This window comes from Acinonyx jubatus, chromosome C1 (assembly GCF_027475565.1).
Source record: "Acinonyx jubatus isolate Ajub_Pintada_27869175 chromosome C1, VMU_Ajub_asm_v1.0, whole genome shotgun sequence".
NCBI classification, from domain to species: domain Eukaryota; kingdom Metazoa; phylum Chordata; class Mammalia; order Carnivora; family Felidae; genus Acinonyx; species Acinonyx jubatus.
Genome location: NC_069381.1, coordinates 6,392,066 through 6,420,054, shown reverse-complemented (window position 1 = coordinate 6,420,054; position 27,989 = coordinate 6,392,066). Strand labels below are relative to the sequence as shown.

At 54.6% G+C, this 27,989-nt stretch overlaps 2 protein-coding genes and 1 long non-coding RNA gene across 12 annotated transcripts in view; 2 read left to right on the top strand and 1 right to left on the bottom strand.

Annotated features, from left to right (window-relative positions):
• The window catches only part of H6PD (hexose-6-phosphate dehydrogenase/glucose 1-dehydrogenase), a 28,840-nt gene extending 14,741 nt beyond the window's left edge, over nucleotides 1–14,099 (bottom strand). For 2 of the 9 annotated variants that reach the window (XR_008291918.1, XM_027060497.2), the window contains exons 1-3: nucleotides 7,721–8,285; nucleotides 3,614–4,250; nucleotides 2,427–2,544 (exon numbers count right to left, since the gene is read on the bottom strand). Coding sequence is in view for 8 of the 9 variants with exons in the window: in XM_027060497.2 (XP_026916298.1) it covers nucleotides 2,427–2,544; nucleotides 3,614–4,250; nucleotides 7,721–8,148 (1,183 nt within the window). In the remaining variant the exon portion in view is untranslated. Of the gene's footprint in view, nucleotides 1–2,426; nucleotides 2,545–3,613; nucleotides 4,251–4,604; nucleotides 4,747–7,026; nucleotides 7,160–7,720; nucleotides 8,286–11,931; nucleotides 12,251–12,625; nucleotides 12,776–13,197; nucleotides 13,383–14,021 lie in introns of those variants that run through there. The other 7 variants (XM_027060500.2, XM_053206712.1, XM_027060498.2 and 4 more) reach the window with 7 other exon arrangements.
• On the top strand, nucleotides 206–9,870 carry LOC128312524 (translation initiation factor IF-2-like). 2 transcript variants are annotated; one of them, XM_053206726.1, is made up of 2 exons: nucleotides 206–2,712; nucleotides 2,892–9,870. In XM_053206726.1, the coding sequence occupies exon 1, from the start codon at nucleotides 556–558 to the stop codon at nucleotides 1,456–1,458; it is 903 nt and encodes a 300-aa protein (XP_053062701.1). In that variant the 5' UTR covers nucleotides 206–555; the 3' UTR covers nucleotides 1,459–2,712; nucleotides 2,892–9,870. The 2 variants fall into 2 exon arrangements, with proteins under 2 accessions (XP_053062701.1, XP_053062708.1); XM_053206733.1 differs by having other exon boundaries at nucleotides 206–6,263; nucleotides 7,122–9,870.
• A 3,252-nt stretch (nucleotides 14,100–17,351) lies between the features above and the next one.
• Nucleotides 17,352–27,167, top strand: LOC128311955 (uncharacterized). The gene is made up of 3 exons (XR_008290713.1): nucleotides 17,352–17,892; nucleotides 24,238–24,447; nucleotides 24,916–27,167. It is a non-coding gene; the product is annotated as an uncharacterized LOC128311955 (long non-coding RNA).
• Nucleotides 27,168–27,989: the final 822 nt, after the last annotated feature.

The window sequence follows — 27,989 nt, the reverse complement described above, 5'->3', positions numbered from 1 at the left end:
ACCAGGGAGATCCAACCCCCAGGATGGCATCTCTGACGAGGACGGGGCAGGCCACACCCTTATGGGTTAGAGCCCCTGGGGGGGGGGCGGGTATAGAATCCCCCCTTCCCCCCCCCTCCCCCCGCCCCAGTTGCCTGCCCTGCCCTGTGTCTCTGCGCCTCTGGGCTGAAGGCACAGGGCCCAGCTGAGGGCAAAAGCCTTGTGCTCCGGGGTGTGACAGCAGCACCCCCTTCCCCTCCGAACCCATGTCCTGAGGCTGCTGGGCCTGGGCCTTGGTCCCATGCGGCAGCCTTGACGGCAGGGCCGCCGTGCCCACCCTCCTGGGCCGCGGCTGTCTGGTACTGTCCGAACCTAGATTCTCCCTGCCTCCGGCCGTGCTTTGGCAAACAGTCCTGCCCGGGCCTCTGCCTGCCTTTGTGCCTTGCCTTCTCTTTTCCTTTCTCCAAAACCCAAAAGTATCTTTGCTGGGTAAGCAGGCCTCTGGTTTGCTCAGCCCCTGGCTCCCTAGGGATCCCGCAAAGAGACCTGCAAGTGACATCAGGTATCGAAAGGGAAATGCGGTGGAAGGTTGGAAGGGATACGGGGCGATGGTGCCAGCTGGTAACCCCAGCCATCACCGCTCCTCCCCAGCGCAGGGTGGGCACAGGAAGGGGCCGCCAGAAGCGGGGGAGGCGTCCCGGTGTCCCGGCCCTGCCGGTGGCTGAGCCAAGTCTGGGCAGAGGCTGGTGCTGGGCTGCAGAAGGTGAGGGCGGCACCCTGTCACCATCCCACGCCCTCAGCACCAGATCTGAAGTTCAGCTCCCTGCCGGTGAAGCAAGAGCCGGGCCCAGCCCGCACCCCCACGAGCGCGGCGGACACACAGCGGCACAAGGAGGTAACCCACAGCCTGAGCCCCTGCTGAGGACAGAACGGGAAATAACGGAAACGCTGGGGCGGGTTCCCGAGGCCCACGAAGCCTCCGTGCGGCGGGGAGAGGGTCAGTGTCCTGACAGGGGCTCCGGAATGGAGAAACCCAGCTCCGCTCGAGGACGGCAATGCCCTCAGAGGCTGGGTTCACGGGGCCCTGCCCGACTGCCCCAGCCCGGCACCCCCGCTCCTGCCTGCCTCCCACGGCACTGTCGGCCTGCATCAGTCACTTCGGAGTCTGTCCTAATAGACCCTCTCCCCCCCAGCGAGAGGTGTCGGGGGGGCAGAGGCTGTGCCTCATTGCCCTCCGTATGGCCATGGCCCTCACACGGAGCCTCCAGCACCAGATACCTGTTTGAAGAGGAAAGGAGGGAAGCTGGAGAGAGTAACCAAGGGAAGGAGAAAGGAAAAGAGAAACAGGCAAACGGGAGACAGACCTCCTGGACCCCCAGCCAGGCCCGAGGGGTCTGCCCTCCGCTCTGCCCAGGGGCACACCGTGGGCCGAGGACAGTGGCCTCGGCCCCGCAGACAGCAGCCAGCGGGATGAGCTAGACGCACTGCAACGGAGCCTGGGTGCCAAAGCCAGACCTCTCACCCCAAGGACCCGGCCCCACCGCTTCCTGCCGCGTGACCTTGGGCACATCACCAAACCGCATCCGTACGTGGAAGCTAATACTAGGACCCACCTCAGATGGCCACTGGGGGGACGGACACAAGAAGAATTAGCTTTTATGGTCTGGGCTGAGAACCGATGCTCTGACCATAATACAGTCAAGGCTCAAAAAAGTGGAGGGAGTCACAGAACGCCAGCACTCCGCAGAGCCTCAGCAGCGGTCTTCTACGTGGCCCGCCCATCTCGCAGCTGAGGGGAGTGATGTGCTGAGGTCACCCAGCAGAGACAGGCCGGAGGCTCCCCGGTCAACGCTGCTCATTCATTATTTGTTCAGCGCTTGTGACGTGCACGCCAGGAGCCTGAAAGGAGGCACCTGACCCCCTCGGTCCGGTGGGAGAGGCACACCCGGACAGGACACAAAACAGACTGGAGGGCGGACCGAGGAGGCACGTGGTGCTCCGAGGGCGTGAGGGGAATGGATCTCGTCAAGAAGGCCCCCTGAGAAAGTGATGGCCGAGCTGGGACGGAACAGGAGGGACGGGAGGCGAGGAGGAGGTGAGGAGAAGCATCTGGGCAGAGGGCGCCACCGGTACCAGCCCTGGGGCAGCTCTGATGGGCCCCACCACACCCACGTAAGGTCTTGGCCCCATAAGGCCAAGTTTACTCACCCAGCCTGCGTTCCCTAAGGGCAGCGAGGCCCAGGCGGGCTCTGCCCTGGGGGTTAGCACAGGCCAGAGCTGGGCCACAGCAGGCCCCGCAGGAACACCACATATACGGGCGGAAACTTCCCTCCGAGAAGCACCAGCCGGGGCGCAGAGGCTGGGCAGATCCCCCGGCCCTCCCATCTCACCGGGCACAGGGCCGGCGGAAGCCGGGGAGCCACGGGGGGCGGGGGCCATTCACTCACCCTCGGCATCCACAGTCTCCTTCATGATGATCTCCACCCGCTCCACGTGGTGCCGGCTCCAGAGGCCGTCCAAGGCCTTGCGGTTCTGGTCTCGGAAAGGCAGGATCTGAGCCACGGCCTGCCGGGGAAGGAGGCCAGTTGGGCGCTGGTTCTCAGGGTGAAGAAGGAATCCTGACTCCCAGAAAGGGCCCACGCTTCTCTACCCTCTGCTCGGAGGAGACGCTCCCAGGATGCAACAGTCCCTGGGCTTTGGGGCCTCACAGCTCCACGCGCACTCCAAAAACTTGTAAGTGACCTCCGCAGGGTTACCTGCTTTTTATTTTGCGAGGAAAAAAGTACTGCAGATTATTTATCTTCTATGACCATCGACTTTTAATAAAAGAAAGAGATCTTTTTTACCACTGAAAATGGAGCAAGGAAAGCTTCAGATTGAATGCATTCAGTATTCTTTTCTCATTTTCCCAGGAACAGGTGAAAACCTCACCAGGTCAGACACTGGTCTGAGGACCACTCTTTGGGGATGCTGCCACTCCAAACAGGGCTGGACAGAAAGCAATGCCTCTGTCCTGGAAAACTATGGGGTGCCCACCCACGTGGCCCTGGGCTCACCAGCCTGGTCAGCACCAGAGGGCGCCGTGCTGTGTGCTCTCTGCTGGGGTTTCTAGGCAGAGATGTTCCAGAGGCGCTCCAAGGGCCTTCCCAGAGTGAAGTGGCCGGCCAGCCTGCATCACCCAGGAGGCCACCCCACGCTCTGCCACAGAACCTGGCTGAAGAACATGGACTTAGGGTCCCTACGCAGTGTGAGACCTTGTTACCAGCCTTCAGCTCAAAACAGAACTCAGGAAGACACGGATACTGAAAAAAGGCAGTCGGATGCGGAATAAGTTAATTCTAATCTCCCCCCCGGGACCCCCTGGAAGCCAGGCCGACACCAGAGTCCTGGGGCCACCCGTGTAGATGATGCAGGGCAGCGACGAGAACGCGGCTGGACAGGCGGACCAGGGCCACGCAGTCCTGCCCCTTGCCGCCCTGCTTCTCCTCCAGCCTGTCGCCACCTGCCCGCACTCGGGACGACCACGGCGCCTCGGATTTCACGACGGCTCAGGCCTAATCCCACATTAGCAGTGTGGCTCCGCCGGTGGGGTCTCCCCGTGCCCGGCTCACTCCAACTCCTGGCTGCAGCTCACCTGCTTGCCCAGGTAATGGTCCACCCGGTACATCTCCTCCTCTCGGAAAAAGCCCCCGAGTTCCGTGGCCAGCTGCTGGGCTGAGAGGTGGTCATGGCCGAAGGGCTTCTCGAGGACAACCCGCAGCCAGGCGCCCGGGCCCGGGCGGCAGCTGCTGTTAATGTTGCGGGCAATGTCCGCATAGGCAAAGGGTGGCACCGAGAAATAGAAGATCCTGCCGGCCTCCCGGAGGCCCCCGTGTTGGACCTGTGCCTCAATGTCCTTGCTCAGGGCCATATAGTCCTCACTCGTCGCCAGGTGGCGGTACGCACTCAGCCGCTGGAACTGGCCCTTGAGTTCGGCGCAGCGGTCGGGTGCCACGTCCTCCGGGCAGGAGAGGGACTCCAGGACCTTGGCTATGAACGCTTGGCCCTGCTTGGTGGACGTCAGGGCAGCCCCATGGAAGCTGAAACTGTAGTCCTTCCCCGCCTCATCCAGGTACAGCTGGAACAGCCCCTGCCATAAGTATTTCCTGGCCAGGTCCCCGGTTGCTCCCAGCAGGATGACGGAGACGTGTCCCCGGAGCTCCTGGGCCTGCAGGCACCCCAGGAGGGCCATGCACATCGCCACTGTGAGCATCTTCCAACAGCCAGGGTGCCTGGGCATAGGTGAGACAGACAAGGAACAAGGAAAGATCAGACATGGTTCAGGTGGCTGGGACATGGAGGTAAACACACTTCCAGGCTCTCAAACATTTCCTGCCTGGCAGGAAACAACCACGTTTCTCAGAAAAATGTTATAATCCCACGGCTTCCCCGCTGCTCCCTCCTCAGCAACTTGGCTTCTGTGCCAGGAAGCTGGTGCGTAGGGAGCCTGCCCCGTAAACAGGGACTGTACGCGGGGAGCGGGTAGGCCAGTTGCTAGAGACGGACGCGGTGCTGCAGGAAGCTCCAGGGAGGCCCCCAGGGCTGCCGCAGGATTTGGAGCTGCCCACTGGAAGATCGACGCCAACCTCATCCATGAGCACAGGCCACCAGGCCCACGAGCTCGGGAATGGTAGACGGCCCTCGGGTGACGGCTGGAACTACAAGAAGACAGGATCACCCCCGTCACTCCTCGCTTGGCTTCCCTCGTGTCTGCTGGGCTCCGGGCCCAGAACGATTACTAATATCTCCTACGGCACAGTGAATAACAACACAGACTCTGGAACCAAACGAGGTGGAATCCTAGCTCAACTCCTCCCTGTTTGACCTTGGACAATTACTTAATCTCTCATAACCTCGGGTTCCTCATCTGAAATGGGGGTGACAGCGACCTATACCACAGGGTCATTAGAAGGAGAAAATGAGTTAATATTTATCAGATGCTTAGGACACTGCCCACCACCCCCGAGCGCTACGTAAGTGGTAGTCGTCACTAGGGTATGTTAATGACAGCAGCGGCCCTGAATGGAGCGCTTCCGTGCATAAGATCCCACTGAGTGCAGGCAAAAGAGACAATGGAGTGGGTGCCATGATAGTTTCCCTCTTGCAGAGAGAAAAGCTGAGGCTCAGACGGTGAAGGAAGGTGAGGAAGGAGGGAGCCCAACAGGCACCAGGCTCTCTGGCCCCCGCGCTGACACACAGCAAGTGCGTGCTGCATCCTCCCTCGCGTCTTGGCTGCTTTTCAGGCTAATTTAAAGCCGCTGACACGTACGAAAGGCAAGAGGCCTCGGACCCGCCACGAATGCACCGGAGGATCTGCTTTCACTTGCCTTCTGTTCTGACCAAGGTTGTAGGGCTTACTGTGTGCAATTCTTACTCCGAGGCTCTCCCGTTCTCCGATTTCCAACTGAGGCCAGTGCTTTGGGGGAAAAAGAGAAGTGAGGGGGGAAAGCAGGCGTGGCCAGCTGCTCGGCTCTGAGAACTCGAAGGGGCAACGGGGCCCAGCCCGGGGCGCTGGAGCACGGAACAGGGAACCAAGATGACTGACAGCAGGTGTTCCCGGATGAAGGGTGAACAGCCTCCACCACGAGGTTCGAGTCTGGCTGTACGGTAGGGACACGGAGGTGTGAGGCGATACCCGGCCCCCTTACCTTCCTGCATCCCTGTACCATCCCCCATCTTGAGAGGGTCCTGGCCACCCTCTGACAGCCCACTCCCCAGCCCCCCCTTTTCCCTTTGCCTCCTCCTCATCTCTTTTGATGTTGCAGTTAGCGGCCAAACCAAGATGAGGCTCCAACGACAGGATGTGCGTCAGAATCTACAGGACACCAGACGTTTCCACCATTCAGCTTGATGTGGAGGGTAAAGAGACCAGCTGCGAGGCCTCCAGCCTTCCCCTTGCACTCTCCCTTAACCTGTGCACTCACTCCCGAACCAGATGGGCCACAGGACCAGTCTTTCCTCTCCCGCTTCCCAATCCCTGTCCTTGGCCCTTCACGCATTTACGCATTTCCTTCTCGGCTGGCTGGCAATCGCCCATCTGGAGGGAAGACAGAGCTGCAAGGTCAGTGCGGGAGAGAGGCGGTGAGAAATCTGAAGCCCGGACAACAGCCTGGAGAAGGAGGAGCCTCCAGCTGGCGAGCTGCATTTCAGAGCTCCTGATCCCACACCCGGAGCCAGGGCTCCAGACTGACAAGTGCCAGGGACAAGAGGAGGAGTCAGGAACCTCAGAGAGCCTGGATGGGCAGGTGAGGGAGCCCCAAGGACCAGTCCCTCTCCCCCAAGCCCAGAAGACTGCGGAACTGTCGTGTCCCCAAGCCCGAGCCTCCAGTCACTGTGCTGAACGGCTTCCTCAGTCAAGTGGAAGAATGTGGCATTTGGGTCAGAGGACCAGGGCTCAAGACCACCTCCTGGCTGTGTGATCTAATGAACTCTCCTAGTCAGTTTGGGTCCACGTTTCCTAACTATAAAACAGGGCTAACACCACTGAACTAAATGAGGGGATTGTGACGATTAGCCGAGATGATGCAGGCGACAAAGCCCTACGCGGACGTTAACTAACCTAGCTCAGTGCCAGGCGCTTCCTGGCTCCTGGGGGGGCATAATGCCACCGCTGCCCGGCAGAACTGCGCAGCTCAGCGGCTACAGAGCTCAGCCCCGCAGGCAGCCCCGAGGAACCAACTCGGGCATTGACGGCACATTCCCCAGACCGGTCCTTGCGCCCGGCCCCGAGGGGAGGGAGACAGTGACCAGTACGGTCATCCTCCTTGCTGCCCCGACAGGGAAATAAACAGGATCCCCGAAGCCCAACAAAGTCAAGAACAGGGCCCCAGCTCTGGAGCAGGGATGAGGCAACAGGGAAACCAGACGGCTCCAACACACCCACCGACGGTCTAAACCGCCCTCGCGCGGCACGGCTCGGCTTTTGCGGGGTTCTCTGAAGCACTTCCCCCTGCCTCTCTGCCTGCTCCAAGAGGAATGGGCCTACAGGCACCTCCTAAAATCACACACCTGAAGTGAGCCAAAAAGCCTGGACGTGACAGTCCAACCGCTAATACTGCCATGAACCGTTTGTATCTTTCATTCAAAGTAAGTTTCATTTGCAGAGCTCGGGCGCAGGAAGGGCAGCCTGCGGGACTGCGTGTTGGGCTGAGTGGTGGTTCTTCTCCAGCCCCTGCCGTGAATCACCACGCCACCTCGATGACCTCTCGCCGAGGCGTCTGCCCTGGCCAGGCCCCCCTGCCCCACCTACGAGACGAAGAGACTTAGCAGAAGGATCGCTACTTGACTGCTGCCCCCCAATCCCGGGTTTTCCAAGGAAAGGAGAGAACCCCTCTCTCATCAGGGAGAGGCCCCAGCTCCGCCTTCCTGTAGGGCAGCCAGGTGCCCACCTCGGGGGACGGGAGAGGGGCGCTGAAACGGGAAGCAAAGAGCTGATGACCACGTGCCCTTCCGAAGCTAAGGCGAGACTCTTGAAGCTTTAACCGAAGTGTGTGAAGGATGCAGTGTCATGTACGGCACTCAGATACTTGCCAGACACACACTACCCCACCGCGTGCGGTGCCGCGGGGCCTCGTCTAGGGAGGCGCAGAGGACCTTCTCCAGACAGGCTCGTCTGGGTGTCAGGACTGCTGGGCCCGTGTCCGCAGTCCTGCTCCCCGAGTCCGGTCGGAGGGGTTCCCGCCCGGCATCCTGGGCGGTCCACCTTTGCAAGAACAGCTCTGCCAACGCTCCCAAAGCTGTGAACGCCGACTTGGCGGGCCTGGGGGTCTGGATCAGAATCTGCTTCCGGTCTTTGTTTCTGCCCAAGCGAAAGAGGCGGGTGTGGGGCGCAGCCCCGCAGCTCTGCCTGACCCGCTCCGGTGGCAGGGTGGCTGCTGGTAAACCACAGGGGGAGTGGCACTGGTCTGCTATTCCCAGCAGACACGGGGCAGGGGCAAGGAGCGGAGAGGTAAAGGTCAGTGGCTGCGGCGGCCTTGTCCCCTCTCCCAATGCCACATCGACACCTTTGACCTCCACCTTCTGTTTGCCAAGCGGGAAGGAGGGGCCTGTCTTCTTCAAATCATAGCCCAGGAGTTTGGAATTTTTGAAAGAATGTGTGGGAGTAAAACAAGAGTTCAAACTAAAGATCATTTTTAACCAGAGTGCGAGGGGAGGGGCCCAGCGCCCTCTCCAGTCACTAAGCCCAGTGTTTTCCCGAACTCTCCCGGTCCCGGCCCATCTGCACAGGACACACCCGAACCAGTCAAACCCTTCAGCTACTGTGCGGCCTCGACTCCTCCCTTCCCGGGCCCCTTGGGAAGGGTCAGGGACAAGAGTTGCAAGATCGGGCTCTGGGGCCAGTTTCCTCCCCAGATCTCAGAAAATCCTTATTCCTATCACCTTCTCAGGGGTCTTGGGTCCCTATGACCCAAAGGTGTGCTAGAGCCACCCTGTACCTGCACGCAAGATTCACCTGCTGAATTTTTAGGAATTTTCCAAGCCAGTTGTTAAACACAGCCATTAAATTAAGGACCACATCAGGGCGCCTGGGTGGCTCAGTCGGTTAAGCATCCGACTTTGGCTCAGGCCAGATCTCATGGTTCACGAGTTCAAGCCCCGCGCTGGGCTCTCTGCTGTCAGCACAGAGCCCGCTTGGGATCCTCTGCTCCCCCTCTCCCTTCGCCCCTCCCCCACTTGCATTTTTGCTCTCTCTCAAAAAAAATTTCAAACCAAATCGTACCAATTTATAACCCAAAAAGTTATATTCAAAGGTAATAAATACTTTCAGTTCACCATTTCCTATTTCACTGTATTTTACTACTACCCTGGGTTCTTGACATTGTTTCCATCTACTATGTCTGTAAGGTGAAGATATTCTACGATGGGGTGCTTGAAACGGCCCGGGAAGGGACATTTCACCACAGATACCGGCAAATGCTGTAAATCGGGCCCCCCCCCTCACCAAGCCCCACCCCTGCAGAATTGTTACACATTTACCAACCCAGGGCACCAAATCTGCCTCTCCAGTCTGGGTTTTCTGCCCCTCAACTCCAGGCTCATACAATCAACTGCTACTCTGACACCATTCACTGGGTGCCTACAAGACTTACTATGTTCAAAACTGAAGGGACTCACCCCTGACCTGCTCCACTTCTCCAGCCTCCAGAAATGGTAACTCTATCCTTCCAGAAACTTTGGGGGTCATCCAATCTCTCGGCAGATCCTACAGTTTCTATCACCAGAATTAATCCAGAGTACAACTACTCCCCGCCTGCCACCACCCCACACTGGTCCCAGCCACCATCACCCCTGTCTGGGTTCCTATAGGAACCACCTAATTGGCCTCCGGTTTCTTCTGCCTTTTCCTGAACATGGCACTCGGTGCCCTTTTGATGGCCTCCCACCCCTGACCTCTTTGATCTCTTCTGCCACTATGCCCCTCTCTGGGCTCTAGCCACCCATCGTCCTGCCTCAGGGCCTTTGTACTTACCGTAGGCTCTGCCTGACCTACTTTCCCCTGCAGATGTCCACATGCTTCACTCCCTCGCTAACTTGAATTCTTTGCTGAAATGTCACCTCGGTGAGCCTTTCTCAGGCGACTCTGGCAAACTGCAAACCTCCCACCTCCACCTCAGCCCCTGCTCTATCTAGTTCTCTCCGCAGTACGTATCATTCTCTAATACGCCGTCTGTGAAAAGCGTATTTGTTTTATTGCCTGCCACCCCTCCCCGTCAGAATGCAAGTGCCAACGGGGGCAGGGGGCTTTGTGCTTTGTTCGCTGATTACCTTCAGTATCCAAAACAGGGCCTGGCACACAGAAGGTGCACTATAAATATGTGCTGAATGGACAAATAAATCCCATTCTGTAGGAGACCACTGTCGCCTGTGTGCGAGCTATCTGCACCAGAATGATGGCACGAAGGAACAAATCTCTACTGGTGACTTCAAGCGCTACGGCCCAGTACACAGGCCCAGCAACAACACCAGTAATGATAAAAGAAACATTTACAGAGCATCTAACTATATGCCGGATCCTAGAGCTTCACATGCATCGAAGCTTTTAAATTCTTGCCACAACCCAGGAGCTAGGTACCATTACTATTCCCATTTGTAGAATGAGCACAGGGGAAGCCGAGGTGCACGGGGAGGGCGGCGGAAAGAACTTACTGAAAGGCAGGCAGCTCAGAGGTGATCGGCTATAAACACGGGCAGTCTGGCTTCAGCACGTAGGTCCCACGTGACTACGACCCCAAGCAGTGGGATTTAAAACACTGCATTGGTGTGGAAACGGATTCTGCCCCTCTAGGAGACGCGATCAACGGGGGTGCCAACAGTCTGTTTCTCTCGTGTCTCAACCACGGGGAAGGCAAACAAGTCAATAAGAAGCACAAGATGAGGCAATCCCCATAAAGCACTTGGCACGAGTTAGCCGACGGTAAGCACCCCAGAAATGTTTGTTTCTATCATTATGAAACCAACAGCATCGTGAGTAAAGGTACTTTTCTTGCCAGTTTCTTGAAACTGCTGCAAAATGAATTAACCATCCCACAACAGGAAAAAGACATACCAAGAAACGGCTCATCAACAGTTTTCATGACCTTCCAGGCACACTGGGGGTGGGGTGGGGGGGCATCAAAGAAAGAGAATGCTAGAAAGAGAATGCTTCAAAGTCCCCAGCCCAGCCCTTAAGGGATTTATAATCTAGCCCAAAGAATAGGGGCGTGAACCCCAACTGTAAAATGGGGATCATCCACCTCATTTTAACACTGGGCCAAAAAAAAAAAAAAAAGATCACGGATGTGAAAATATTTCAGAGGGCAATGGTGGTAAGAGCTCTCCCAAAGAGCCACCAGGCTCTCAAAAAGCAAAACCAGACTTCCTGCTCTGCCCGTGGGTTAGGGTCTCTCTGGCAGAATCCACCGTGAAATGCGGCATCATGCAACGACACCTCACCTTGTTCAAGTTCCATCAATAAAGTCAGAAGTGGCTAGGCCACTGAGATGGCCTAAAACTGTCGGACCCAAGAGTAACTTAGTAAACTCCAGTCTTTGTATAAACATAACTTGAATGTCTGCCTAGAGGGGTTACTTGTTGGGCAGTCGCGTACCTCAAAGAAAAGTTACTGTCTGAGAAATGAGCTCTCTTCATGCCAAACAGGGAGCATTTTTATCTCGAGTGTTCCTAAAACTAACCAAAAGATGAGCCTCATAAACTCAAAACGTCTATCCGCCTTCGATCAGGGCAGAGAATGTGGGAACTAACTGGAAATCTGCCCATTCTACACCAATTCCCCCTAATTTGCTACCTTTCAACGAGCAATGCGCCTCGTTGGGAGGACAGGCGGTCGGGTGGGCAAAGAATTTAGGTTTATGACCTTTCCAGAAGTTCTCATTTCCAACCAAACATTCAGGCTGAAGTGACCTGATTCTCAAAGAGGCGGACAGGTTTACTTCTGGAAAACTCTTCGTTGGATGGGTGTGTCGCAAACGCTGATGGAAACCGGAGGGCGAATGCCAGAGATCAAGCTGATCTCGGGAAAGAAAGCACGGGGTTCCTCCTCTCACCGGGCTGACTTCCAGAAAAGCCTAGAGAAAGGGACGCCGTGGGCCCCTCCAAACTAGCCGCCAAGGGGGCTGGCCGGCCCCCGCCGCCACGGGCTCTGCGGAGGAGGAAGTGGACAATTTATTTGGAGGAAGCGGGGCTGGGAGGCAACTCGGGCCGGCGCTGGGCCCCCGCCGGAGTCCGAGCAGCGGCGGGCGGGCGGGCGCGCGGTGGCCGCGGAGACGCCGCCCGGCCGAAAGCCCGAGGCGGCCGGGCCGCGGGGCCGCCGCACCGACCTCCGGCGCGGCCCGGCGCGAGCGCGCCGCCGCCGGCCGACTGTCAACAACGCCCGCGGCCGAAGGAGCCGGAGACCAAGCGGGGGTGGCAGCTTACTTCATCTCGCCCGTCAGAGCCGGCCGCTTCTCCGGGAAACGTCGGCGGCGGCGCGGGGCGCGCGGCGCTGCGGGCCGGGCTCGGGCCAGGCCGGGGCCCCGCGCATCCTCTTCCGCAGGCGCGGCGCGGCCCGCCCCGACAGGTGCGCGTCACGCGGCCACGCGGCCGCCGCGCGCTCCGGTTTCGCCGAGCGTAGCCGGGGGTCCAAGTCGGCCGGCCCAGCCGCCCCTTCCCTGCCCCACCCGAGCCGCGTCCGGCCTGGGAGCGCGGGGGCCCCCGCGGGCCTGGGCCCCAGACCACCGCGGCCTCGGCGCGCGCGCCCGCGCGGTCAGGCCGGCCCAGGGGCGCGCGCGCGCGCGCTCGCGGTCAGGCCCCCGGCGAGGGGCGGAGGCGCAGGCGAGACCACGCCCCCCGGCTCGGGGTCGACCGAGGGGTGGGGGGAGGCGGAGCCTCCCGGATGATTTCTTGGTTAGCGTAGAGAGGGCGGGACTTCAGAGTGAAGTGGGCGGGCAAGCGGCCGGCCGCCCCTCCGCACCGGGTTCTGCGGTTCTGCGGTGCATCTTTAGGGGCTGCCCTCTGAGACACCCGAATAGTGGAAGGGAGTGGCGGTGTCGCGGAGGAAGCCTGGGAGCCGGGTGGCCGGGTCCTCCCCAGCATCTGGCAGAAGCTGCCGGACCTGGAACAGGTTACTTGCCTCCTCGGGCCTCGCTCTTCTCCGTCTGTACAGTGAGCAGCTTGGTCCGGCTCACTTTCAGAGCCCAGAAGTCGTGATATAGGGGTCGGAGAGCACGCTATTGCCGGGCCTCCACGTTCAGCTTCAAATCTCTGCTTACACCCGTGTGACCTTGAAGACACAAACCGGAGGCTCAGTTACTTCGTCTGTACAATGGGACGATGAGAGCATGGCCTTTTCTCTAGGGCGGTGGTGGTGAGGTGGATACGTGAGATAACACGGTCAGCTGCTTCTGTCAGCACCCAGTCGATGGCATGTGAGCCCTCTACCCCCGTCCTCGCCAGTGTCATGCAGTATCTGACCCTCACCCTGCAGCAACCTCGTACCTACTTTCTCCCAGCCCTACAAGCTGTCAGGGCCCCTAGTGGCGCCCCAGCCATTAGAGAGGCAGCTGCTCCTTCCTGAGAGTGACGGTCCTGAATGACCTCGGGCTAATTAAGGCAGGGCTACCCAGGACCACCTCCTGGATGTAGACCCCCCCCCCCCATCCCTACTCCCAGAGCACCTTAGCTCCGCCCCTTCCCCAGACCCACCTTCCTCCCACCGCAGGGACAGGAGAATGCATGGTCACCTCTGCTGAAGAGTGCAGAGCACCCAGGAGAGGGGATTCTGACTGCAGAGAAGAAAGCTTGTAGCAGCTTTTTCTTTCATGAAGGTTCCGCGAGAGGTAGAGCATTGAGAGCAAAGCAGAAGGAACTTGGCAGTGGCCAGCAAAACTGTGTGGGGCCAACAGGCCTGATTACCACACAGGATATTGGGCAAGAGGGTTCCAGGAAGGCTGGGAAGCTGGAAGGGGCTGGACCCCACTGTCATCAAGGCCAGGGGCCATCTGGGGGCCTGCAGTGAGCTGACAGCTCACTGCAGGCCCCACAAAGAATTCGGGCAGTATGCTGGGTGGGACCTGGGCGAGGACATCGAGGAGCCAGGTACCCACTGGGCTGCCTCCACAGCTGGATGTGGGCAGGAGGGTCTAGGGGAGGGGCCAGGCAAAACAGTCTGGGAGAGGCCAGGACTCTTGGCCAAGAGCCCTTCCCATGTTCTGCAACCCTAGGTGCACCGTGCCCTCCCACAACTGTGTGAACCGGGGCTGAGGGAGGCATTATGGAAGATGGCAGGTGCCCAAAGACTGAGATGAGCCAAGGGGACCTTTCCTGGGTCCCTGTACAGCCATCATAAGGGTGATCTGCAGGTACCTTTAAAAAATTTCCCACAGGCAAGTCAACCGTTAGCAGCCCATTAAGAATATTCGCGTGTCCCCTTAGGTGTGAGGGGGGGCGGGGTCTGCACCTAGGATGAAATGAGCCAAGGATGTTACAACTGTCCTCCCCACCGACAGCTGCTCGCCCCAACTCCATACCTCCTAGTCTGACCTGGACCATCGCTTTGCCTTCTTTCCATCAGGAAAACACTTTGGTCTCATCCAGGTGTAAGCGCATTGCCCCCACCAAACCCACAAATCTATAGCCTTGTCCATTAGGGCCTGTGATTGGCTTCTGCTCGTTTGCCAACCCGAAGCTTTGCTCATTTCTGTGCTACGAGACGCTCCAGGCGACATCACCGGGGGCCAGGTGTGCCCAGAACCCTCCAAAGGAAGCCGGAAGAGAAGAGCAATGCCCCCCCCCCCGCCCCCACCCCACCACCGGCATGTTGCGGCCCAGACGGTGTCTGTGGCTGAATTGTCAAAGAGCACCGTGGGGCTCTCTTCGCCAAGCTCTTTTTTTTTTTTTTTTTCATCTTCCTAAACTGTGGGGTGGGCAGGAGTCAGGGTTAACTCAGCCCGCTTCACTTCACAGACATGGAAAGTGAGGCCCAGAAAGATGAATGACTCACGAGAGAGGTCTGTGGAGTTAGAAAGAAAATCACGTGGTGGGTTCTATTTTCAGAACGACTCACCAAGTCAGCTCTGCTCGTTCACTCTGCTCTTTGCACCGGGAGGGGAGGGGGAAAACAGGTGTTGTGGATTTGCAGCCACAAGTCGAGTTTTTCACCCCCAGACATGAGAAAGCTCAGTGCTTTTTCTCCCCTAAGGACGGGCTTTGTGACGTCCGCATGAAGTAGCTACAGACAATATGTTTGTTTTTCTATTGCTGCGGTGACAACTTACCACCATTGAGTGACGAAAGCAATGCAAACGTATTATCTTACAGTCCTATGGGTCAGAGGTCCAGCGTGGGTCTCCCGGGGCTAAAACCACAGGCTTGCAGGGCGGCTACGTTCCTTTCCAGGGCAGCCCTTTTCTGGCTCATTTGGGTGCCTCCAGAAGTCAGTTCCTTGTGGTTTAGGACTGAGATCCCCGTTCCCTGGCTGGCTGTCCGCTGAGGGCCATTCGCAGCTTCCAGAAGCTACCGCATTCCCTGGCATATGGTCCCTTTCCTCAGTCTTCAAAGCCAGCCACAGAGGGTTGAGTGCTTTGATCTCGCCTCCGTTTTGGGGTTCGTGTTTCTGACCCTTCTGGGAAAGGGCCTCTACTTTTTAGAACCCTTATATTAGATTGGGCACACTTGGATAACCCAGGATCATCTCCCATCTCAAAGTCCGTATCCTTAGGCACATCCGCAAAGTCTCTTTTGCCGTGTAAGGTGACATGAGCACAGGTTCCAGACATTAGGGCCTGGACATCTTCAGGGAGTCATTATTCTGCCTACCGCCAACTAGAACTTTCCAGACTCCTAAACCCTCTTGATTGTCCAGGATCTTTACCACATGACTTTTTACACATAACTTTACTAAAATATAATTCACATACTATATAGTTTACTCATTTAAAGCGTACAATTCAGGGGCACCTGGGTGGTTGGGTCAGTTAAGCATCTGACCCTTGGTTTTGGCTCAGGTTACAATCTCACGGTTTGTGGGCTAGAGCCCCCCATCAGGCTCTGCGCTGACAGCGTGGAGCCTGCTTGGGATTCTCTCTCTCTTTCTCGCTCCCTCTCTGCTCCTCCCTGGCTTGTGCTCTCTCTCTCTCTCTCTCTTAAAATAAATAAACTTACGTTAAAAAAATAAAGCGTACAATTCATCGGTGTTTAGCAGCCACAGAGTGGGGCAGCCATCATCAAGATCAATTTAGAACAGTTTTATCACCCAACAAGAAACCATGTACCTGTTACCCCTCACTCTCCATTTCTCCCCCACCATCTCAACCCTAGGTGGCCACTAATCCACTTTCTGTCTCTGTGATTTGCCAATTCTGGACATTACATATATGTGGAATCATATAATGGGTGGCCTCTTGTGTCTTTCTATGATACACACACACACACACAAATAACGTGTAGCAACATAATGTTTTCAAGGTTCATCCATGTTGTGGTATGTATCGATACTTCCTTCTTTTTATCGCTAAATAATATTTGATTGCATGGGAATGCAACATTTTGTTTATCCGTTCATCAGCTCATGGACATCTGTGTGATGGGGATTTCCACTTGGGGAGCATTATGAATAACGCTGCTATGAACATATGTATCCGTGATTTTCCGTGGACCTGGTTTTATTTCTCTTGGATACATACCTAGGAGTGGAATCAGCCAGTCGTATGGTAACTCAGCAATTTCTTGAGAAACTGCCAGAATGTTTTCGACGGTGGCTATACCGGTCTGTCTACATTCCCACCAATAATGTAGGAAAGTTGCTATTTCTCCACCTCCCTGCCAGCATTTGTTATCATCTGACTTCTTGATTCTAACCATCCTCGTGGGCGTGAGTTGGGATCTAACTGCGGTGTTGATTTATGTGTTCTCGATGGTTTTTGTCATTGAGTCTCTTTTCATGGGCTTATTGGCCACGTGTTTATCTTCTTTGCAAAAATGCCTAGTCAGGTTCTTTGCCCATTTGCCAATTGGGTTATCTTTTTATTATGGAGTTGGTAGAATTCTTTATATATTCTAGATACAAGTTCCTTCCCAGATGGATGGTTTGCAAAAATTGTCTCCCATTCTGTGGGTTGTCTTTTCACTTTCTTGATGGTGGCCTTCGAAGCATAAGGGTTGTAATTCTGATGATGTCCACCTGCTCTATTTTTTTCTTTGGTGGCTTGCCTTTTCAGTGTCCTATTCTACAAAGGCTTTGCCTAATCCAATGTCATGGAAATATAGGCTTGCATTTTCTTCTAAGAGTTCAATAGTCTCAGCTCTTACATTTAGACTCTTGGTCCGTTTTGAGTTGATCTTTGTATATGACCTGAGAGGCAACGAGTTTAACTTCATTCTTTTGCATGTGGACATCCAGTTTTCCCAGGATGCTTTGTTGGACTGTCTCATAAGATGCTCCGGAAACATCTGTTTGGATAGCTGTGCAATGCTGACGTGACCAAAGTCCCTGCCCAGTCCGGTGAGACAGACCCTTGGCAGACCGATGCCTGGCAAATAATAGTCCCTTAAAAAATGCTTGCCAAGTGAATGTGGTGGAAGGTGGGGAGCCAGCCCTACCAGGTTCGGGTGTTGGCAGCCCCTCCACTTGGCGCGTGGCTGTGAGTCACTCTGAGGGTGTCTTCTCGAAGCAGCCACCTGACAGGCAGCAGTCAGCAGTCTGAGGAGGTACATCAGTGCCCTTGAGTAAGAGAGGTAAACCAATGATGTCACTAGTGGCTGAGCCAGGTCTCAGGAAAAAAAAAAATTCCCAAATTTTGTTTTGAGGCTGCCTGGGAGGTAAGGGGTCGAGGGAAAAGAAGAGAGAGGGCTGGGGAGCAGCCGGCCTGAATGTGAACCAGGACGGGGGACCGTGAGTAACAAAGCGAGGGGCTCCGGTGCTCCATCAAGGTCAGGGTTTCTTGCCTCAAGCTTCAAGAGGCAAAAGCACAGAAGAGCTCTTGGCTGGCAGATGAAATGAAAAGATAAGGCTGCTGGCAGCCGCCCCAGACATCTCTGCACCAACAAAAGCTGCATCGCATCCTTCGGGCCAAGTGGGGTTGCAGCGTGGGGACGGCCAAGCTTCTGGAGCGGGCGCCGGAGGAGCCTGGGGTCTGAGGAAGGACAGGGCACCCTTGCAGGGGAAACGTGATGGTCAGCAGGACCTCACGAGACAGAGGCCGGCTTCCCGTTGGCCTCTCCAGGAAGCAGGCACCGTCTGCCTTTCCCAGCCCTGACGCTGCAGTTGTCTTGTCTGGGGCCGGGAGTTTGGAAGCCTCTGGTGAGCCAGCAGCTCCCAGGAGGCTACAGGGTCACAGCAGGGGATACCTCCACAGTCATCGGCCCCCTCCACCCCTCCCCTCTGCAGCCGTGGAAATACAGGTAAGGCGCCCCTCATTCATCTGTCCGGTACTCACGACATGCCAGGAGTCTAGGCTCAGGGGAGGCAACTGTGACCAAGGCCCCTGTCCTCGAGGAGCTTCTATTCTACTCCAAGCAGAGGGGTGTGGTGGGGAGGTGTAAAAAAGAAAGTACAGAGGCCCCCAGACAGGAAACAGCGTGGCATCTCGGAAGAACTGGGAGGGATCCCGTGTGGCCAGACCACCGAGCGAGAATTGGCCTGAGACTGGTGGTAGGCGCCCGTGAGGAATGTGGATTTTCTTCTAACATACAGCAGAGGGCTCTGGGAATCGTAAGGAGGAGAACAACATGATCAGTGTTCGTTTTGGAAGAGTCCCCAGGGTTCCTGGGCCACAGGCTTAGAGGAGAAGCACATTGAGAGGGTGGGGGGTCATCGAAGGGTCCAGACAGGCTGGGGGGGGGGGGGCACAGCTCCAGGGGGTTTTGAAAGGCGTGATTAGTGGGGCACCTGGGGGACTCTGTTGGTTAAGCATCCGACTCTTGATCTCGGCTCAGGTCGTGATCTCATGGTGTCGTGGGTTCGAGCCCCACATCGGGCTCTGTGCACCGAGCACGTGGACGTAGCCTGCTTGGGATTCCCCCTCTCTCCTTGTCTCTGCCCTTGCCCCCGCCCCTCAGAGCTCTCTCTGTCCTTCTCAAAATAAATAAATAAACTTAAAAAAAAAAAAAAAAAGGTGTGATGAGTACTCAGGTATGGCAAGGCCAACCGATTAGGAGATAATGTCATTGGAAGGGTAGTTTGTTACGGTTCCCAGGAAGGAGGACCCCTGTGCTGCCCACACAGGGCCACGTGAGGAAGCCCCAGGGCCAGTCAGAAGGCAGAGGGAGACAGGGAAAGTGTGCACAAAGCCTTCCCATGGGAAAGCATAGGCAAGTCAGGGTCCACAGGCTTAGGACTGGCTAGTTTGAATAGTTGAGGCAGGTTCTGGGGCACGGGGGCTGCCCCCTCGCTGTGTACCTGGTTCCCAGTGATTCAGGAAGCAGGTGGCCTCAAGTGTGAAAGCCTCACGGAGGAGGTGGATGGGAGTGTAGGCTCTGGATTGGTGGGTTTGTGTGTGCAATGCACACTCCAGGGTAAATTGTTTGCGATCTCTAGGAATTGGCTAGCCTTGGGAGGGCAGTCCTTCCAGAGCCAGCCAGGCTGCAGATGTCAGAGCATCAGGGGGGCTCCTCTGTTTCGTAGAGAGAAGCTTGGGAGAGGACATTGACAGGATTGGCTGATGGGTTAGACACAGGGATGAGAAAGGAAGGATCCCCAAATAGGGGGGCTTTTGGTATAAGCAGTTGGGTCTCTCACTGTTGAAACAAGTCTTTGGGGGGCCAGGAGACATAGCTATCCCCCAGGGAGCTTAAACTCTTGTAGGGAAGGCCAGCTTCAAGTAGGGAAGGTTGATAGGTCAAAGTCAGTGGCATTAGGCTCCCTGAAGTATGAGCGGACCTTGCCTTAAATCACAGAAATGTTGCTAAAAAAATATTGCATACTACATAGTACCTATGAATATATACGAATACATAGTTCATAGTAACCATTTAGAAGTCTTTGCTCTCCATGGACTTATATCCATTTGAGAGACCGTGACTTCCGTGGCGGGGGCCTCTGCTGCCATAGTCCAGGAATATAATGCTTCCCCTAAACCCACCTTATCTGTGTTAGAAAATCTCTTCATAGGAATTTAAGACGGAGCCTTTCAAACATATGCTCTTTTGACCGTGTAAATAAATGCCTTTTCACTTTCTTGTTTTGTAAGATCGTATTTCATTAAGTTCCATTACATATAACAGTAAATAACTTCTCATATTATTTTGAATCAAGAGTTGAAGGACAGCACCCGTGACATAAAATAATTCCTGTGTGGTTTGATTTGATGGTATAGGCTGATGTATTTATACCTGTCACAAAGCTAGAAAGGAGTCTCTCCCTAGAATATAACCTCGACCTGGTAAGGGACCAGATGAGTGGGGGATGTTATAACACCTAAGTTAACATTCTCCAGTTCTTGATCATTTAGATGCCCCACGGCATCGACTGTGAGGGTGGAAATATTGACTGTTGGTGACAAATGTGATTGTGTGGTTTGGGCCAGGTGATGAAGGACTTGAGTGGCTTTCCCTACCCAGCCTCCCTTGATGTTTGAACAGCCCCATCACATCAACTGGAATTCACATATTGGAAATAATAATACAGGGGCGCCTGGGCGGCTCAGTAGGTTAAGCATCCGACTCTTGATTTCGGCTCAGGTCATGATCTCACAGTCGTTAGATCGAACCCCACGTGGGGCTCCACGCTGGGCGTGGAACCTGCTTAAGATTCTCTCTCTCTCTCTCTCTCTCTCTCTGCCCTTCACCCCTCACTCTGTCCAAAAAAAAAAAAAAAAGGCTGATCAAATATCTATTGTCATTGTTTTTTAGCCTCTTTTTTATGGCAAGTGTCTTGTCAACTATACTCTAAACACTTTGAAGGTGAACTGTCCAGTGGCAACTATACCTTAGGAACACAAATCTCTCCCCAACACCCAGCGCCAGGCTCTCCTCAGCACATATTTGTATTAAATACTCTCCGTAATACGTGTATAAATGGGTGAATTAATTAATATATCACAGCTGGCAGCTGACAGACCTTTGTCAGATGAACCTTCTTTTCACACAAAAAGTCACATTTGGTTGTGCATCGAAGGACACCATCAAGAGAGTGAAAGAACACCCTGCAGAATGGGAGAGAATTCTGCAAATCTCATGTCCGATACAGGATCAGTATGCAGAATATGGAGAGAACTCTTACAACTCAACAACAACAAAAAAAAACCAGACAACCCAATTCAGAAATGAGCGAAGGACTTGAACAGACATTTCTCTAAAGAAGATGGTAAGATGCATGGTGGCCAATAGGCACATGAGAAGATGCTCAGCATCATTAGCCATCAAATCAAAACCACAGTGAGGTACCACTCGCACCCACTAGGAAGACTCCAACCAAACCAACCAAACAAACAAAGGGGGAGAGTAACAAGCATTGGTGAGGACGTAGAGAACACGGAACGGTCATGCGTTGCTGGTGGGGTCGTACAGCAGTGCACCTGCTGCTGTTCCAAGGTTCCGAGGTCCCTCAAAAAGTCAAACATAGAATTACTATATGATCCAGCAATGCCAATTCTAGGTACATCCCCAAACGAAGGGAAAGCACGGACTCAGACACTTGTACACCAACGACCACGGCAGCATTATTCACAACAGTCAAAGAAGTGGAAACCACCCAAGTGTCGGTCAACGGATGAACAGATAAATGAAATGTGGTCTATCCCTACACGGAAATATTCGGACACGAGAAGGAAGGACATTCTGCCACGTGCCACAGCATGGATGGATGTTGAAGACGTTATGTTTTAGTGCAAGAAGCCAGACACAAAAGGACAAATAATGTATGGCTCCGCTTACATGTGATACCTAAGTCAGGCACATGCAAGGGGACGGAACGCACAATGACGGGTGCCAGGGCCAGGGGAGGGGGAAGTTTAATGGGGACCGAGCTTCTGTCTGGGGACAGGAAAAAAGGCTTGGAATTGGTTGGCGGTGATGGCTACTCAACATTGTGAATGGTTTTTTTGGTGTTGTTGTTTTGTTTTTGTTTTTAAAGTTTATCTACTTAGGGGTGCCTGGGTGGCTCAGTCGGTTAAGCATCTGACTTCAGCTCAGGTCATGATCTCCCAGTTCGTGGGTTTGAGGCCTGCGCCGGGCTCTGTGCTGATGGTTCGGAGCCTGGAGCCTCCTTCAGATTCTGTGTCTCCCTCTCTCTCTGCCCCTCCCCGGCTCGAGCTCTGTCTATCTCTCTCTCTCAAAAATAAATAAAACATTAAAGAAATTTAAAAAATAAAAAATAAAGTTTATCTCTTTATTTTGAGAGAGAGAGGGAGGGGCAAAGAGTGAGAGAGAGGGAGAGAGAGAGAGAGAGAGAGAATCCCAAACAGGCTCTTCTGTCAGCACAGAGCCCAATGCGGGGCTCGAACTCACAAACCACGAGATCAGGACCTGAGCCAAAACCAAGAGTCGGACGCCCAACTGACTGAGCCACGCAGGCACCCCAAGGTGGTGAATGTGTAATGCCACTGAATTGTACGCTCAAAAATGATTTAAATGGTAAATGGTAAATTGTTGTCACAATTTTCGAAGTCACTAAAAAGAAACGTTAAGTCACATTGGGGCAGCGTCCTGTGGACAAGATGCTGAGAGGCACTTGGCTCATAGAGCAGCATTTAATTAGGGTGCCCATTTGTCTCTCCTGCACCCCAGGATTAGGACAGGCCAGCCACCCCTCTACCTTTGTCTGGAGAGGGTCGGGCACAGGGAGGTTTATCCCAGAGGCTGACATTGGCCAGGACTGGGACAGCTTTCATGTGGCAGAAATGGGAACTTCTTCGAGGGCCCAGCCCCCGTCTCCCCTGCTCCCTGTCCCTCCCGACGCCCCACCAATGCCTGTCCAGCCGCAATTTTATTGTAAAAGGCGAATTATGTGTTAGTTTAAGTCAGACACTTTGCCTTGATGACCAGTCCAGTGTGGGAGAACATGTGAGTCCCTGTTACAAAATAAAAAGGCACGTGAAATTCAAGCACATGCCAGGGTCTCTGAAACACTACATTCCCAGAACGCAGGCAATTGGGTAAGACAAGAGTGATGTTCTCCTAATTCTTCTAGAATTAAGCACTGCATGGATGAGGCCCCAAATGAGTTTATCCGTAATACGTTCCAGGGTAATGTTAGAGCGAGGCTCCCAGGTACTCGAAGAAATCCACATCGCAAATAGAACCCTAAGGAGTGCGGCTCTGCCCAAACAGGTATTTAGAGGTGAGGCGGGAAGCGTAAATGGAGCCCTACCTGATGCGCGGTGTGCTAATCGTGTTTCCCTGCAATTGCAAGATTAACCCTGGCATGTCTTTAAAGCTTTTGTGTCTAGGGGCACCTGCGTGGCTCAGTCTGTTAAGCGTCCGACTTTGGCTCAGGTCATGATCTCATGTCATGAGTTCGAGCCCCACATCAGGCTCTCTGATGTCAGCGGAGAGCCCGCTTCAGATCCTCTGTCTCTCTCTCTCTGTCTGTCCCTCCCCTGCTCACGTGCTCTCTCTCAAAAATAAATACACTTAACAAAAATTTTAAAAATTAAATTATAAAGTTTATTTATTTATTTTGCAAGAGAGGTGGGGGGCGGGGGGAAAGAGTGAGCAGGGGAGAGGCAGGAAAGAGAGAAAATCCCAAGCAGGCTCTGAGCTGCCAGCACAGAGCCCGGCTCAGGGCCCGATCCCACCAACAGCGAGATCACGACCTGAGCCGAAATCGAGTCAGCCACTTAAGCTCAACCGACTGAGCCACCCGGGCGCCCCAGCAGGCTTTCGGTGCCACCAAACCGTGCACTTTGGAAGGGCTCACCCTTGCTGTTCTTTTGATTCTAGTGAAAACACTTTCTCTAGGTCTTTTGTTATTGGCAATTCCACCCCTAGCCCCTGGAGATCCGAGCTCTCCCTCCGCTTCCCCCTCCAGGCTCTCCTATCTCATCTTTCGGGAAAGATCTCCGTACTCTCCCAGACCCACACCTGGTCTCCGGAAGCTCCCGCCTTGGACCAGCGGTCGGGGAAAGAACGTCACTGCCAGGGGCAGCTTTAGCCAGATGCAGATTTCTCAGGGGAGGGCTGCATCCCTGGCCCTGGGGCGGGGGGCAGGTGCCTGCCCTGTGAGTTCTCTCCTAAAGATCCTTCCAGGCAGCGGGAGGGAAGCGGGAAAACAAGCCCCTGCTCCTCCACCAGGGGGCGATACTCACAAGACACTGATCCCTGGAAAAAACTTTCTTTCCCTGACCTCAAACGTGCTGCCTGCTCTTTCTTCCTCGACCTGGTCGCTGAAATACCGGGTGCAAAGTGGTCCAGCTGTCCACACCTCGCGCTGGAATGGGGGGGGGGGATCCTGGCCTCTAAACACTGAATGGAGCCGGGGTCCCCTAGAACATCCCTCTACACACGCTTTTCATGACCAAAGATGGAAGGCAAAGCAAGGATTTCTTTCCTTCATCTTTTAAGAGCTTTGCTTAATACTAAATCTAAAAGGTAGAAAATTCTCAGCAGAGCTTCAGGGACCCATGCAGATCATGACATGACTTTGGGGGGTGGGGGCAGAAAATTGCTCCCAAACACGAGTCACCGGTAAGAGCGCTCGGGGTTAGTGAAGGTCTGCACGGCCCGCACGGGGCCTCAGTGGACTGGAATTCTGCCATGGATGAGTTTTGTCAGGAATATTAATGATTCCACCGGGACCCTCCTTCCCAGGCACACAGATTCAGTCTCTTCACCCAACCTACTTAGGATGCAACCCAGGCACCCTCTCGGACCATTTCACACGCGTTTATCACCTCCGGGAATGCTCACCCGTCGTTCCAGCCCCCCATCCTCGCACCCTGCCCAGCACATGGTAGGATCTGGACGCAGCCCCAGTTGAAATCTAAGCACGGGAAGCGGGGAGAGCTCCGCAGAGACCAGGTATTTAGTCTTCAAAGAGTCTACTCTTTTCCTTAAGAACATCCTTTTTAATTAGATTTTAGGCATAAAAAAAAAATCAATCCGGTGCTTTATTTTATTACTCTTCTGATATATTAAACTGTGCCCTTGGTGGCTTAGAACTGTAACCAGAAGAGTCTATAAAACAAAACAGTAGGCGAGATAAAATTGCCTATATTTTTAAAAAGTGGGCCCTTAACCTCCTCCTGCAGAAAAGGCCAAGGGCCCTAACAGGCAGGAGAGAGGACACGGTTTTCTATGGAGCCGTTTGCCTACCCAGTATCCATTCCCACCTTTCTTCTAGTAACGGACCCTTGATTTTATTCAGTGAGGCACCACGCACAGTTATAACACCGCACTTCAAGCTTCTTTCGCAGCTAAAAATGGCCTCCTGACTGCCATGTGCTTTTTTCATATTCTTCCTCCACCTGCTCCTTGCTTGTTGCCCAGAATGCTGATGTGACAACTGGAGCTTCAGCAACTCTTTTGGCTCATGAGGCACCTGTGAGACAGGAAGGCTAAGAGTAGAAGAAGAGAAAAAGAGGAGGAGCCCAGGTCCGTGGTCACCCTGTGGAGCTACCCAGGTATCCCAGGACCTTGAACCTCTAGAATTTTTTTTTTTAACGTGAAAGAGAAGTTTCCATTGTGTTTGTTGCAGCTTCTGTCACTCACACAGTTCTTATCTGTTACACATGTCATAAAGGATCACGTAAGCACCAGTGTACTTATTTTACCCATTTTGGGTTTTTTTTAAATGTTTTAAAATGTTTATATTTATTTTTGAGACAGAGAGAGACAGAGCGTGAGCAGGGGAGGGGCAGAGAGAGAGGGAGACACAGAATCCGAAGCAGGCTCCGGGCTCTGAGCGGTCAGCACAGAGCCCAAAGTGGGGCTCGAACCCACGAACCGTGAGATCATGACCTGAACTGAAGTTGGATGCTCAACTGACTGAGCCACTCAGATGCCCCGGGTTTTGTTTTTTTTTAAGTTTGTTTGTTTGTTTGCTTGTTTATTTAGAATATATGGGGAAGAGGCGGAGAGAGAAAGAGGGAGAGAATCCCAATGCAGGGCTGGAACCCACAAACTGTGAGATCATGACCTGAGCTGAAATCCAGAGTCGGATGCTTAACCAACTGAGCCACCCTGGCGCCCCTTTATTTTACCCATTTTGGAAGAACATCTTTCTGGAATGCATTGCTCTCTTGCCTTTTTTAAACCAAGGGTGCAGTGAACATCTAGGGTCGCTCGATATAACACGGGACACCCGGTGAATTTGAATTTCAGATAAGCAACAGATAATTTTTTGGTATACGCCTATCCCCAGTATTGCACAGGACATACTCATACTAAATAATAATGAGGTGTTCATCTGAAATTCAGATTTAACTGGGAGTCCCACATTTTTATTTGCTAACTCTGCCAGCCCTCACGGAACAGACTGTTTCCCTGCTGTTACTCATGCTGATGTGTGCGGTGATGCTGTGGGGGCCTATCGAGACGTGTCGGGCTTTTAGCCCTTCTGTGAAATGGACCCAGTTTGCCACGCTTTTCCCTTTTATTCCACGCTTCCTAATGCTTCCCTATCTTCTTTGGTCATCAGTCTGTCGGTAGCCCTGTCTGTTGCTCTAACAGGCATGTCTGTCCTACCCCTGTCCTCATTGGTGATGTGCCCTGGTAACCTGTGGATGAACACCGCCTTCAGAGGGGCGCGCCCCGGGACCGGAAGTCTGGGTTCGACCCCAGGTCCCCCCACCCCCACCCCGAGTCACCGTGGGCAGCTCATCGAACCCATGTGAGCTTGGATTCCTGCTTAGATAATATGGGGGGGGGGGGAATTAGAGCTGCCTCGTGGGTTATGTGAGGCTTAACTGTGGGAACTGCTGGGGCCGTGCCTGGCCCTCCCTAGGCCCTGAGCAGATGGGGTAATTGTCGTGCGGTGGGCTCAGCGACCGGCTAAGCAAACTGGAGAAACAGAGATCTAAGGAGAGAGCTTCTATGAGTAAAACATGAGCAACAGGCATGCGGAGGTTGCTGAGAGGGGGTGCAGGAGGGAGGCTGGGGGGGCCGAGCACTGAAGTCACAGGAGAGCGTGAGGACACATGCCCAGTCAGTGTGGGTGGTGCCAGTGGACAGCGTGGGCATTGTTATCTGTTCCCCCAAATTCACGTGCTCAAACCCTGACCCCCAGCACCCCAGAATGTGGCTGTTCCGGAGACGGGGTCTTTCAAGGGGTGTTTAAGTTAAAATGAGGCCGTTGGGGTGAGCCCTGACCCAATCTGACTGGTGGCCTTATAAGAAGAGGAGGTTCGGACACAGATGGGCACAGAGGGATGACCACGTGAGGACATGGGGAGAGGACGGCCATCTGTAAACCAAGGAGAGAGGCCCCAGGAGAAACCGGCCCCTGCGGATGCCTTGATCTCAGACTTCCAGACCCCAGAACTGAGAAAATAAATTTCCCTTGTTTAAGCTGCCCCGTCGGCGGTACTTTGTTAAGGCAGCCCCCTAGCAAACTAGTACAGGTGTGGAAACAGAAGGTTCTGGAAAGACAGCAGCAGGCCGAGTGCCCGCGTGCCGCAGTTCCTCCCTTTATCCAACAGATATTATTATTGTTATTGCCGTCCTTATTGATGTCAGGGAGTTCAGCAAGGAACACGGTCCTTCCCGTGACAGGGACAGAAACCCAAGAGAAGAAGAAACTACAGAACCAACCACAGGCAGCGGTGAGCCAGGCTGCGGGGGGGGGGGGGGCGCTGTCCGGGAAGGGGTGAGGAGCCGGGAGATAGGCGCTGGGCCAGGGAACCGGTCAGAAGAGGCTCCGAGGGTGGGGGGCAGGGGCCAGCTGGAGAAAGTTCCAGGTAAGGGAACTGCAAGGGGGCATTTAAAGGAACCCAAAGGAGGCCAGTGCTGCAGGAGCCCAGCCCGGCACGAAGGAGAGAGGCCAAGAGGAGGCCGAGGGTGGGTGAGGTGGGCCTGGGCCCCAGGGAGGCGTTCGCACTTACCTTGAGATGGGGGGCAGTTCAGAGGGGCTGTGCGTCTAGAGAAGGTCCGCTCCTCCCGGCCGCGCTGGAAATGGCAGGGCTGACCCCCAAGGGTGTCACCCGAGAGGCCACAATTCGGGCCTCTGGGGAGCCAAGTCTCTCTGAGGCAGGAACACCAGAAGTCGCCAGGTGGTGGAGGTCATAGGTTTGCCTGGAGCGGATGAAGCATCCCACGGGGCACAGAGAGAAAAGAAAGGGAATGTGTTCATTCATTCATTCATTCATTCATTCATTCATTCATTCACAGATGTGCATACAGCCTCTACCCCATGCCCGGCCCTGATCTGGTGCTGAGGACTCAGCAGTAACAGAACAGCCAACCTCTCCGCCTTGGGGGAGGTTGCATTCCAGGGCAGGGGACACATAATAACACACATATAAGTGTACCATGTCAAGGCGTGAAGAGAAGCAAAGCGGGGCAAGGAACAGAGTGTGGGGGGGGGTGGTCCTAGTGTGCTGTTTGGCAGAAGGGAAGGGCTCTCC

Bases quoted from the DNA above. Each gene is read 5' to 3' on its own strand.
- LOC128312524 (XM_053206726.1), top strand. From the start codon at position 556: ATGCGGTGGAAGGTTGGAAGGGATACGGGGCGATGGTGCCAGCTGGTA.